Raw genomic sequence first — 13,726 nt, 5'->3', positions numbered from 1 at the left:
CATCACTGCAGTCTTGGCTCCGGTGAAATCAACACCAGAATTCCCAGCTTTCCCAGAAGCTCAGGTCTAGCCACTCTCCTTGGGAATATTCCCCAAATTTGGCTGGAATAATTTGTGTTTTGCCTTGCCTGTTGTTGTAGCAGTGTTTGCAGAGGTGTGTGTGGTACCAGGCTCTGCCAGAGGAGCTTTTGGGAAAACTCTGTTAGGGCAGCCAAGATGAGCCCAGCCTCTTTGGGATAATTGTTTGTGTGTTTTGCTTTGGGTTCACTTTGTTTTTCTAACTCTGCTGCCAACACAAAGAACCAGGGGAAATAATTCCGAGTAAAATTTCAATTTTCTTTATTTTTCTCTCTCCTTGACAAATTAAAAAAGAGAAATATTTCATTTCACCAAAGCCCCGAAGTGTTTCATTTAGGTCATTAGGAAAAGCAAGGGAAATGAAGGGTTAGACTTCAAAGGAAGTGCCTGGGGGCAGCTCCCATTCATCCAGGATGGAGGAGACCCTGCTCCAGCTTTTGCCTCTGCTGGAGAGGAGTTGAAAACTCTTGTCCTGCTTCCTGGGAAGGTTTGCTAGGGAAAGGCTGTTCTGGGCTGAGGATGGGATTAGGTGAAAATGAGCTGGAGGAGACACAGGGTAGATGTAAAAATAAAACTAAGCAATGCTGTAAAAACTCTATATTTGATTTCAGACTGCAACCTAGAAAATGAAACTGGAAGTCTTGGTTGTCTGTAAGGTTCCTGAACTTTATTAGACATAGATAAATTTACATAAATGGTGTCTATATTGATTTTGTCACAATGAAAATCCATCTATCTGTGTTTTAAGAGTCCAGGTTTATTAACACACATTTTAAGGTGTAACACCTTTCCAAGCACAGCAGATTTTGCTGAGAGCTGTGCAAACCCTTCTTGTTTAGGACACATGGTACCACTGAATTGTCCTGTTCTTACTGGCTGTAGCTTTTGTCTCTGCCTCCTAATCAACCATAAAATAGTAAAGAAACAATTAAAAAATCCAGATATCCAAAAGTAAATCCAGAGCAGAGCTGTTGCATAAAACAAATATTATTTGTTGAGGGTGCTTCATCCAGGGCCTAAAGGGGCTTCAGGAGAGCTGGAGAGGGACTTGGGACAAGGGATGGAGGGACAGGACACAGGGCATGGCTTCAGACTAAAAGAGGATGGGGTTTAGATGGGATACTGGGAAGGAATTGTTCCCTGTGAGAGTGGGAAGGGGCTGGGATGGAATTCCCAGAGCAGCTGTGGCTGCCCCTGGATCCCTGGCAGTGCCCAAGGCCAGGCTGGATGGGGGCTGGAGCAGCCTGGGACAGTGGGAGGTGTCCCTGCCATGGCAAGGGTGGCACTGGATGACCTTTAAGATCCCTTCCAACCCAAACCAGTCTGGGATTCCAGGATTTTACTGCTTTTGGAGGGAAATCCTTGCCCTGAGGATGGGCACCAGCGGCCCTCTGGCAGCGCCAGGTGTTGGTGGCAGTGCCAGGCCAGAACCCCCCCTGTGTCCCTGTGCTGACTGCAGGCTCAGCACCCCTGTGTGCTCCTGTGCAGGTCCCTGGATGGGCGGCTGCAGGTGTCCCACAGGAAGGGCCTCCCCCACGTCATCTACTGCCGCCTGTGGCGCTGGCCCGACCTGCACAGCCACCACGAGCTGCGCGCCATGGAGATGTGCGAGTTCGCCTTCAACATGAAGAAGGACGAGGTCTGCGTCAACCCCTACCACTACCAGAGAGTGGAGACCCCAGGTACACCACAGCCCTGCCCTCTCTGCTCTCCTGCAGCAGGGGCCATCTCCCAGGGCGTTCCCAGGCACAGTGGGTCTGTTATTGGTGATAATCCCTTAATCTGTGGAGCAGGAGAATCTGTGAACCTGCACTCAGGGGGAAAATATCATTGGGAATTGATGAAATGCAAGTGAGCAGGTTCCCAGAGTGCACTGTGTGCACATAACTCACAGCAGGAACCACGGCAGTGTTCTGTGCATCCCTCACTGCTGGAGTTAAATTAAGGATAAACTGTTGAGCTGGGTCTAAGAACAGCTCCCAGCTTCCTGTTCTGGAGTCTCCTCCTGCCTCTGGAAGAGACTTTGATCTGGAGCTGCAGGAGCTTCTGCTGCATGTCAGCACAGATCTGCAGAGCCAGGCAGGATGTTTATGCTAATCCCACCTGCCTGCTCCGTCCTATGGGAAACTCATTCCTTGGGAATCATGGGGTGCACCATCTCTTAAATGGTGTTTCAGGCAGAGCTGGAAGGGGGCAGAGAGACCAGATGTGCTCAGATAAGCTCTATCCCAATTCCCAGCTGGGAATAAACAGCATCCTCACCTGCTGCTGTTATTCCAGAGGCAAACATCAAATCCAGTCCCTTAACGAGCCCCTGTCTTTAAAGCTGTCACTGCAGCCTGGTTTCTCCTGTTTCCTGCTGTTTCACTGACTTTATTCCTGTTTTCCCTGGGCAGTGCTGCCCCCGGTGCTGGTGCCTCGGCACACGGAGATCCCGGCCGAGTTCCCGCCCCTGGATGACTACAGCCACTCCATCCCAGAGAACACTAACTTCCCTGCAGGTATCGAGCCCCAGAGCAACTACATTCCAGGTACCTTGTGTCTTCCATTCAGGGAGCAGAGGGAAGGGGCAGAGAGCACAGGCAATCCTGCCTGGGCATCCCAACCTGGGAATCTTCCTTTCCAGCGTTCTTCTGGAGCTACAGAGTGCAGGAATAGCTGGGAATTGTAAATGGGGCACTCAGCACGTTCATGGCTTTGTTTTGATGGGTTTAAACTCACCTCTGCATTCAGTGGTACAACCTCAGTTTATTGTGAAATCTAAACTGGATGTTCCCTTACCGGCTAGAGATTTGGATGAAATTCAGCCATTTTGAGTAAAACTCTCCAAATTTCTGATGGAATGGAGCTCTTCTATTTATGTATCTATTTTACAAGCAATTTACACCTTATTTGCATGGACAAGTTATGCAGCTGCACTCCAGGAGAGGAGAAATATGTGGACAGAAAACTGCCTCCATGGCTTAAAGTTTCATGGGACTGAAAATCCGGATTTTTTTGTTTTCCCCCTCCTCTGTTATTCACAAATATGGATATCACCCTGGCTGTGTTGGCTCCTCCTTCCAGCAGCTTGAGAAAGAAAAGTAATAAAAAAGAATTAGAGCTCCTTGTGAATGACAAAGTGAATGTTTTTGGTGCCTAAAATCTAGACTTGTCTGTTGCACTGACAGTGTGATGGTTTTGTGCCTCCAGAGACCCCTCCTCCAGGCTATCTGAGTGAGGATGGAGAAACCAGTGACCACCAGATGAACCCCAGCATGGATGCAGGTGAGTCACCTTTGGGGTTTTAATTTAGTGGCTGTGTCCCAAAGGAAGTTGAATGTCCAGGTTTTCTCTCATTGCCACAAAAAGAAGTAGCCAGGTTTGGAATGAGGTTCAAATAATCCATGGATTATGTTTGAATAGCCCATATTAATGTTCAGATGTCAAGGACTTCCCTCATTATAGAAAAAAAATAAAGGAACCAGCTCAGAACAGTGTGAAAGGAAATGTAAAAATGGGCTGCACCACCTGTCTGCATCCATGGGTCATCCAAGTGCAGATACTGAAAATATAGACCCAGAATTGGTGGCAAATTTACAGGATGGAAGATAAAATTCTGACAGCTTTTTGGTCAGATCTGTGTAACCTGATCCTATACTCCATTGTCCCATACCCAGCAGGATTTGGGATATAAAGAGTTATGGTTTTAGTTTTATTTTGTCTGACAATGTACACCCAGGCTCTTTAATGCCCTGTTAACTGGGTTTGTCAGGATGATGCCTGAAAGCAGAACAGCCAAGTGCTGCTCAGTTTGGAAAATTAATGGGTTAAACTCCAGCGAATTCCCGGTGAAGGGGCAGCAAGTTGATATCTGAGAGCTCCTGTAAGGAGTAGTGAACATCAGAGAAGCTGCAGTGTCAGAAATGAGGCTGCAGTGAGCACTGGGCTGTCCCTCCAACAAGCCTGGGCAGCCCTGCAGATCCTGTGAATGTTTTTCCTGGTGCAGATTCCATAGCAATAATTACCCCATCTTGATTTTCAGGTTCTCCAAACTTATCACCAAACCCCATGTCTCCAGCTCACAACAACCTGGGTAAGCACATGATCTTGGGAGCTGTAATTACAGTCTAGAGGTGACATTTGGATGATGCTGTTGGGGTTGTGCACTTTTTGCAGTATTCCAATGGTTTTAATCTGCCAGAGGGCAGCTTTGGGTTGGATGTGAGCAGGGAGGGTGGGGAGGGGCTGGGATGGGATTCCCAGAGCAGCTGTGGCTGCTCCTGCATCCCTGGCAGTGTCCAAGGCCAGGCTGGAGCACCCTGGGACAGGGGAAGGTGTTCCTGGTCAAGGCAGGGATGGAACTGGATGGGATTTAAGGTCCAGTTCAATCCAGCCTATCCTGGAATTCTGTGATTCTGTGAGTCTGAGTGTGGTCTGAGCAGAGAGAAGTGGAGGAGACTGGCTGGTGTGGGGTTAGAGAGCCCAAATAAGCAGGGAGTGTGCAGGAATGCCAGGGAATGGAGAGGTCATGGACAACATTCCAGAGGTGGTGGGGGAGATGCACAGAGCACTGATTTGGCTCACACCAGCTGCTTTTCCTCACCCAAACCTAAATCATTCTGCAGTCTGGAGTTGTTTCCCCCCCACCCCCAGCTCCATCCTGGGCACAGGGAGCACATTCCAGCCCCAAGGGCTCTGTCAGGCCATGGCTGGCACTGACTCATCCCACACCTGTGACAGAAACTGGGGAACCCTGAGGAGAAGGGAGAGCGGCTGAACCTCTGAGACACCACAGGAGCTTTTGTGGCTCTCTCTGCACCTCTGTTATCTCAGAAGTTCCACCCTTTATTTTCATTCTGATCTCCATCACTCTGAGCTCCTGGCCTGTTTGGAATTGCTGTGCCATAAAAATCCCTCCCAGCTCTGCCTGGCTGCAGGATCAGCTCCCCAACTGTTCATTAAGGCAGCAGACAGAGCCCACTTGAGACTCCTCTGGAATAACCATGGCCATAAAGTTTACATATGCTTTTAATCCTGGCACGCAGGACTTTGACACTGCTCCAAAATTTGTCAGTCATTGGCTGACTTTTGGATATCTTGGGGCTGTTGAACAGGAGATTTCTTCCCCCCACCCCTTTTTTTTTAATATTGCCATAGTGACACAAAACTTTTATTTCTTTAACTGCTACAGCCCAAGAAGAAAATGCGTGAGTGAGACATTTTTATTTCATTTTTCCCAATGTGCTGCCTGGGAGCTGATGAGCTTTTCTTGCAATCTTTTCTGCAATTCTTCCTCTTTTTTTAAACTTAAAAAATAAAAAGCCAATTCCATGTAACAAACTCAACCTGGCAAGTGGTATCTGCCTTCCATAAGGCAGAGAGGAGTTCCTAGAAAACAGACCCCCCCTATCCTTCCTGACAGGACACTGGTTGGCAACACATCAGATGTCTCAGGTGCCATCTGGGGACAAAAAAAGGAGGAGGTGAAGCTGGTAAAGCATGAAGAGTCTCTTTGTAGTCTGAGGAGCAGACAGCAGAGAAGCAGTTTAATTTACCAGCATTAAAAAATGCCTTTGAATTCTTGCAAACCATATTTATTGCTCTCAGGCAGGAGCTTCCACAAATGAAGAACTTCTTGTTGCTTTTAATTTTATTGTAAAGTTTTGCCTTTGAGGAAGCTACGAAATAATAAATGAAGAGCAGCTGAGCCACCCTTAAAAGCGTCCAAGGGCAAAATTGTCATCACATGAGTGTTGTAAATGGTTTATCTGCAGCAAGGAGCTGCTCTCAGGGAAGTCAGACCTTCAGCCTGATGGTCACAGCCCAGGAAGGAGCTGCTGGTGGCTGGTGACCTGCTGCAGCACTCCTGTAATTCCTGGATAAGCAAACTCCACTGTCTAGGGCTGGACTTTGCTCTGCAGGAGTCTAATGAGGCTTTCTGTGTGTATCTGTGGAGAAAATGGAACAGAAATCCCCCAGCAGTGTGTGCAAGGAGGAGTTTCTCAGCTCTGGAGCAGAGGGGGGGCTTTGCCATGGAGAAAACAATGTCCCAGGATTGCTTTGTTTATTTGAGCAGAACTACCTGAAGCTTTTAAGACAGTTCACTCTGTGTAAACTGAACTTTGGACCTAAATCCCATGGCCATATTCCAGGGAGTTCCAGAGGCAATAAAGCAGCACAAGGCAAACCAAGTGTGACACCAGGGGCAGGGTTACCTTGAGGGCCAGGGCAGGTTTTCCATGTCAGGCTGAAACGTGGGATGGAAGCAGCTCAGGGAATTTCATCTTTCCATTCCCATTGCAAGGTAACATATTGGGATTTTTTTTTTTAATTCTCCTTTCAATTTGTGTTGGAGTTGGAAGTGTTGGAGTTTTGGTTCCAAATTACAGTTGTCAAGTTTTCAGTTGTCAAACAAAAGCTTTAAGTGGAAGTCACAAGATCCAAGGATCTCTTCCCTACTGCTGAAACATGAACTGAGGGAAATAGTAAAAACAAAATGAAAGGAGAGTTGCCAGCATTCTGTGGGCATTGGGAATGAAGTCAGGGAGCTGAGGCTGGCTGAGGAGCAGCCCTGTGGTCACACAGACATTGTTGTTCCAGGGGGCCATCCCTGGAGCACAGGAAATCCATTGTCAGGGATTGCTCCACTGCAGGACTTGACGCAGGAGCTGTCAGAGCAGTGAGCACATGGCCCTCGGTCACATCCACGGCCCTCTGTCCCCTGTCCCAGGGCACAGCCAGCCTTCCCTGGCTGCAGAGGGAAGGGAGCACTCACCTTCTTTCCAAGGAGGGGGGTGGGATTGGCAGAGCTGGAATCATCTCTCAGTGAGCTGTGGCCACACTGGGATCAGCCACATTCCCTGAAAGGAGGAAAACAACTTCCCTGTGCTCCCAGGGGGAGCAGAGCAGGAGGCAGACTTTCCCCAGGACTTTGATCTGGCAGGGAGGATGCAGGACTGGGACCATCCCAGGACCCAGAGGACACTTCTGACAGCAGAGCTGTTTTTGAGTCAAGGCTGAAATTGTGCAGAGATGATTCAGGCAGGATTTGCCTGGGTTTCATGTATCCTGTTTTATTGATTATGTACCCCCACAGGGTTCTTTGGCTTTAGCAGAGCTGCATTCTCTTCCTTTTCCCCAAACACTGAAGCCATAAATTGAAAATGAATATTTAGGACAGCTCTAACACAAGAGAGAATTTGCCCATCCCACAGCAGCTTAAGCTGAAGTTTAAAACTACAAATCAGAGGAGAAAGCAGCATCATTAAAAACTTGGTTGCAGTTTTTAGAGACAAGCTTTTCCTCAAACCAGGATTTGTTGGTTTATGTCCTCAGGCTGCAGATAAGCCAGAAATAAAATTTCTGTACATCCTTCAGTGAGCAATCCACAGCTCCCTTGAGCCCCAACGAGGTGGAGGTGGTTTCTGAAGGAAAGGACCACAAAACCATGGAGAGGTTTCAGTGTTTTTATAACTTGAATAGCACCAACCTGAGGGTATTACTTAAGGATCAACACAAGTTGATTTTTCTGGAGCTGAGCAGCCTTTTGATTAGAAAAGCACTTGCTGTGGAGTAAGAGCCCAGTCATGTGGAACTGATCTGTTTTCTTTGGTGGGTGCACTCACCTTGGGAGGCTCTGGGCAGAGCTGGTGTTTGCTGGGCCTCTCTCCAAACTGTGCTGGGGCTACAGAGCCCACAGCCGTCCTGAGGTGGCCACAGCTGCTGCTGGAAAAGCTTGCCTGGTGTGGCAGTTTCCAGTGGGAACACCAAATGGGCTGTGCAGGAGAAAAGGGCAGGGACAGTAAACTTGTGTCACTCCTGGATGTTTGAAATAATCTGGTTCTATCAAGAGAGGGGTTTGCTTTGAGCTGTAAAATTCAAATGCAAGGAAGTGACAGGTAAAAGAAGCTGGGAATGAGTACAAGCTCCAAATTTCATGGATTTTGAAGCCTGCTAAGGATTACAGAGTTCCCCAGATGTACTTCTATTCAATTCCTTACTTGCTGTCAGAAAAGCTTGTAACAAAGCAGAAAGCAAAGTGATTTTCCTCATTAATGGCTACTTTGGGAACTCTTCCAGTAGTGGAGAAGGAGCCAACGTGCCTTTTGGCTGCTTCAACCTGTGCCTGAAGGTTATGGAGTAACAGGTACAGGTGAGAAAAGACTCCCAAACCTCTGCAGAGACCTTGGTCAGTGTGAGAGGAGGCTGGGGTGGTGAAAACCTGTCTTGGAGTTCTTTGGAGTTGATCTCTTAAGCCCCACATTCTCCTAAGCCCTGCAGGAGCAGCAGATGGGAAAGCCTGTGGAAAAAGCTGGGTTTTGCTGCTTGATGTTAACTCCTTGGCCAGATGGGAGCTCTTCTGCTCTGTCTTTAAACACCATTTGAATGGGGATGAAGTGATAAACTGGGGGAGGGCTGGAGGGAATTCTTCTCCTGCACTGGATGTGGGGAACAGCACTCAGGAACTGGCTGGGTCTGCTTTGCAGTTCCCCTGCTTAGCTTGGCTCTCAGCAGGGCTGGGCACCTCCCTGAGCTGCATTTCCAGGAAATTTTCCTTGAGCCTTGCTCTGCTGGAGTCTCCTGGGCTTCAGTGGGAGCAGTGAAATCACTCAGTGCTGTCTGAGTGCCCACCCTGCCTTCCTGAGGCTGCCTCAGCTTCCTCTGCTCCTCAGCTTCAGCCCCTTGGCTTCGGTCCATGAGGCAAACCAGGACCTCAGGGGAAGAGCTGAGCCTTCACCTGCTGGGAAAATGGATTTTCCTGTGATGGTCTGAGATCCAGTGCACTGGGAGAAGGTTTTAAAATCAATTTGATGCCACTGTTAAAGGCAGTTTGGGGCATATTTCAGCCTCTACTGGTTTCACCAGTGCCAGAGCGGTCACAGCAGGGTCAGTGAGAAGGAAAGTTGGATTTACTGGTTGCAAGTGCACAGATTTAGGGTGCAGCACACCTGTGCTATGGACAGCAGGTTTGTGCTTTATGCTTGCCAAGATTTTCTTCTCCTTCCTTTTCTTTGTGTTCTTAAGGAACTGGCTACCTAAAAGAGATCCCACATTTCATAGTAAAGCTGAGTTTATTTATTTAATTTCCCCAAGTGTGAGGCTGCTCAGTGACACCCCACTTGCTAAGTGAGTAATGCCTTTGTCTATCAGTGATTGCTCCACATGCCAGAAGCTCCAGGGCTGATGTCACCTCCTTGCTGAGGTCCATTAAAAAGAAACCATGGTTGAAGTGAGCCTGAGGAATGGAGCAGAACAATATTCCAGACCAGCTGGGTTGGTTTGTTTCCATCCCCTTTCCCTTACCGTGGCTGATTTGGCTTTTGTTTGGTGCAGACCTGCAGCCCGTGACCTACTGCGAGCCGGCCTTCTGGTGTTCCATATCCTACTATGAGCTCAACCAGAGGGTGGGGGAGACCTTCCACGCCTCGCAGCCCTCCATGACCGTGGATGGCTTCACCGACCCCTCCAACTCGGAGCGCTTCTGCCTGGGCCTGCTGTCCAACGTCAACCGCAACGCGGCCGTGGAGCTCACCCGGCGCCACATCGGTAACTCACTGCCTCTGGGCAGGGGGACACCCCCAAAACCCCTCCTCAGAAACCCCCCACAAAAGCCCCATCTCAAATACCCCTCCTCAGAAACCCCTCCTCAGAAACCCCTCCTCAGAAACCCCTCCTCAGAACCCTCCTCAGAAACCCTCCTCAGAAACCCGTCCTCAGAAACCCCTCCTCAGAAACCCCCCACAAAAGCCCCTCCTCAGAAACCCCTCCTCAGAAACCCCTCCTCAGAAACCCTCCACAAAAACCCCTCCTCAGAAACCACTCTTCAAATACCCATCCTCAAGAACCCCTCTACAAAACCCTCTGTTAGCAGGTTTAGAGCCCTGGGTGGGAATATCTGTGGATTGCAGCAGGCTGATCCCCCATACAACAATACTAATTGGGATTTTACACATAATGGTAATATAAAAATGCACCAAGGATCACTAAAATTGCTGCATGTCATAGAATTTAAACCATTTCACACACTGTGTATCTGGAGGGATGTCAGGGATAATTTTGTGTGTTCTTTTCCCCTCCTGTACTGTTTTATTTTCTGACTGACCTTTTATAAATGGAAACTGAGCTCTTTGATTGTCATCTCAATTTCCACTCTTCCTTCAAGGTCCCAGCCAATTTGTTTTCAGTGAAACTTGTGCTAAGTGGAACATCCCAAATTTCTGCAATTCTGCTAAAAGTCAATTGCTTGTTCTTTACTGTTTTCTGCTGACTCCTATCAAAAATGAACACGATTTTTGTCCTAATTTTGCTCCCCTTTCCTGAGCAATAGGAGAATTCTCCCCCTTGCACAGGAGGATCTTTCCTCACATGTTTTGAAGATTATTATACTCCAATCCCCAGAACCCACTAAGATTCAGAAATCAGATTTTAAATGCAGCAGACTCCTTCTGCTCAGTGGAAGGATGAAAGCAACACATTCAAACAGGAATGTGAGACCACATCAAATGTTTATTTGAGCAACAAAATGTATTCTTCAACTTTGTTCCTGTATTAACTGAGATTTTAATGATTTGTGTAAAAACACCTATGGGCAATGTATGTGTCCTTGTACACAAAGTCATCTCCAGCAAAAGGCAAGGAGTTGGAAGTGCTGTGGAATTCCATTCTAAATCATTGAGTACATCCCCAAACAGTTGTGTCCAGCTGGGATGACTTTCAGAAGAAATTATGACTTTCATGTGTTAACTGATAGAACATTCCTATGGAAAATATCAGTGTGTGTGTGTTTGGAGGGACCTGGCTGGGGCTGGAGGTACAATTCCAACTGGAGCTGGTGCTCCTGCCTCCCTCAGCTCACCTGCCCACGGAGCAGTTTATTGGAAGGTCCAGTGGGACAGAGTTTCCACCACTGGTGGTTGAGCTGCTGGTTTAGAGCTGGATCAGGGAGCTGTCCCAGCCCCGGGCTCAGTTCTTCCCAGAGTTTTTTCTCCCCTTTAGGGAGTTATCCCAAGCCCCGAGGTCAGTTTCCCCCCTGGGGAAGCCATCCCAGCCCCGGGGGCAAATTTTCCGGATGTTTTTCTCCCTCAGGGAGCCATCCCAGCCCCTGGGGCAGTTTCGCCCCCTGAGGAAGCCGTCCCAGCCCCGGGGTCGGTTTTTCCCCGGTGTTTTCCCCCTGAGGGAGCCAACCCAGCCCCTGGCACATTTTCCTGCCCTGAGGGAGCCGTCCCGACCCCAGGGTCAGTGTCCCTCCCTGAGGGAGCGGTCCCAGCCCCGGGGTCAGTATTTCCTTGTGCTTTTCCCCCTCAGGGAGCCGTCCCGACCCCAGGGTCAGTTTCCCTCCCTGAGGGAGTCGTCCCAGCCCCGGGATCAGTATTTCCTTGTGCTTTCCCCCGTGAGGGAGCCATCCCAGCCCCGAGGTCAGTTTTCCCCGGTGTTTTTCCCGGTGTTTCCCCGCTGACCTGGCTGTGTCGCAGGCCGCGGCGTGAGGCTGTACTACATCGGCGGGGAGGTGTTCGCCGAGTGCCTCAGCGACAGCGCCATCTTCGTGCAGTCCCCGAACTGCAACCAGCGCTACGGCTGGCACCCGGCCACGGTGTGCAAGATCCCCCCAGGTAAGGCCCCGGCCCCAGCCCGGCCCGGCCCTGCTCCGCGGCACCCCGGGCTGCTGGAAAATCACAGCCTGGGTGGGCTGGCTGGGTGGGCTGAACATCCCCTTCCACACCTGCCGCTACCCCATGCTGCTCCAAGCCCCGTCCGGCCTGACCTGCAGCACTTCCAGGGAAGGGGAGTCCACAAATTCTTTGGGAAATCTAAATTACTCTTTTAGAAGCCCCTCAACAATTCCAGCAGGGCGTTTTTATAGCATAAGGGATGGAGGTACTGCTGAAGGAAGCTGCTGTGGAGCCTCCAGTAGTTGCACTGCTTTCATCCAACAGAACAGAATCTAAGCACAACTTGGAGCAGAATCTGCCACTTGTTCCTTCAGTGTTTTATCAGTCCATTGTTGTATCATAATTATCTCACAGACACATTGATAATTTTGTTTGTGCCTCTAAGTAATGGTAAGAAATTTCTCTTAATTTAGATTCACCCATAATAGATTTAAATTCTTCCCTTTTTTTCTGGTCTCTAGTAAAATCCCTTTCTCTATGTGAATTGGTTTGTTCTAAAGAAATCACATTTGCAGACACCTTGTTGTTCTGGTTGCAGTCTGAAGTTTTTCCCGAAAGATTACAAGATAATTTGTTTCATCTATTTGGGAAGAAAAGGCTTTTTTGTTAGATAAACGCAAAAAGCTGGTAAGAGAGGAGATGCTGTTTGAAATGGAATTTGGTTATTTAGCTAAGCTTACACAAGCTGACTTTTTTACAGTTAAAAGCCTGTATATATTTAAAAACTGAACTCCTTTGTTTAGAAATATTTGAATTCTTTTCTTTTGAGAGGAGATCCACACGCTCCAAGCTCTGGCCCATCCTAATGGGTTTCTTTTCTCAGATGCAGCTGCCAGTGCTGCAAATTATGACTTAATTCTCCACCACATCACAGGAGTCCACCCTGGCTGGAGTCAACATCTGCAGACATGAAAAGCCCACATTTCCGCTCAGACCCAGCTCAGGCTCAGTTTTTGGATCCAGCTCTCCCCACTTTTGCCACAGTCTTTGGCCGCCTGCTCTTCAAATCTCTGCTGGGTTTGAAGCAGTTTCTTCATGGCCTTGTTGACAGGATCGAGTCATTGCCACTCTCCCCCATGGAGAGACCTGATCCCAAGTGCTCCTGAGGGCTGGGATCCTCCTGGAGTTTATTCCTCCTTCCCTGAGCTCAGCCTGGCCCTGACACTTCCACCCTTCAGACTTCCCTTCAGGCTCCCTGAGACTGCAGCCCTGGGCTCTCCCCTGGTTCCAGAAGTGGGCAGTGCTTCCTGCAGCTGCTGTGGTCACCCTGTGCTCCACACCAGATGAGTCCAGCCCAGGAGAGGAGGCTCACAAAGTGATTTTTAGCAAAACACAATTCATCCCACTCCAAATGTTGTTTTTCAGCCTTGGCCCATGTGTAATCCCAAATGAGCCTTAGCTGAGTGCCTGGTTTCAGAGTTTAACTTGTTTATAGTTATCTGGGAGAAAGCAAACGTAGCAACACTTATTAAGAGTGGGGCATTTATTTATTTATCTAAACTATGAAGGATGTTATTATATTTCACCTTTTCCCCCTAAGAACAGTTGGATAAGTTGTTCTCAGTTGTTTAGCTGGGACTAAACATCAGGGGAAAAACTTCAGTTTTAAAAGGAAAGCGTTTGGCACATGATAGTGAAACTGGAGAGAGGGTTTTAGCAGGAGCAGCCCTGCCACCAGCCCTGGCACCTCTTTAACCCTCAGAGCTGCTTCCTGGTGTGTCAGAGTGGTTTCACTGCAGAGCTTCCCAGTTCTGTGACAGACTCAGTGTCAGTCCAGCACAGGGAGCTCCGTTTTCAGCCTGTGCATTCCTCCCCCCCAGGCCCTGCAGGGATCTCTGCTGGTGACTGCTCAGTCACAGTCAGGCTTTAAATTACAATAGGAAGGAAATGGTGTCCAGGAGAGAGAAGGAGGTTCCCCAGGAGGATCCCAAGCCTGGTCTCTCCAGTCACAGTCTGCTGGGGGGCTCCAGCATTCAGAATTCTCCCCTTTGCCTTCT

At 48.8% G+C, this 13,726-nt stretch overlaps 1 protein-coding gene across 2 annotated transcripts in view; it reads left to right on the top strand.

Moving 5' to 3' along the window:
• SMAD3 (SMAD family member 3) overlaps positions 1–13,726 on the top strand; it is a 68,829-nt gene that overhangs the window by 47,949 nt on the left and 7,154 nt on the right. The window contains exons 2-7 of one of the 2 annotated variants that reach the window (XM_018914014.3): positions 1,567–1,760; positions 2,475–2,579; positions 3,271–3,345; positions 4,103–4,153; positions 9,394–9,606; positions 11,532–11,669. In XM_018914014.3, the coding sequence (XP_018769559.1) occupies positions 1,567–1,760; positions 2,475–2,579; positions 3,271–3,345; positions 4,103–4,153; positions 9,394–9,606; positions 11,532–11,669 (776 nt within the window). Of the gene's footprint in view, positions 1–1,566; positions 1,761–2,474; positions 2,610–3,270; positions 3,346–4,102; positions 4,154–9,393; positions 9,607–11,531; positions 11,670–13,726 lie in introns of both variants that reach the window. The other variant, XM_009090065.4, reaches the window with a different exon arrangement.

This window comes from Serinus canaria, chromosome 10 (assembly GCF_022539315.1).
Source record: "Serinus canaria isolate serCan28SL12 chromosome 10, serCan2020, whole genome shotgun sequence".
Classification (NCBI taxonomy): domain Eukaryota; kingdom Metazoa; phylum Chordata; class Aves; order Passeriformes; family Fringillidae; genus Serinus; species Serinus canaria.
Note: the sequence above shows the minus strand (reverse complement) of the source record. Positions and strands in the feature narration are given on the sequence as shown.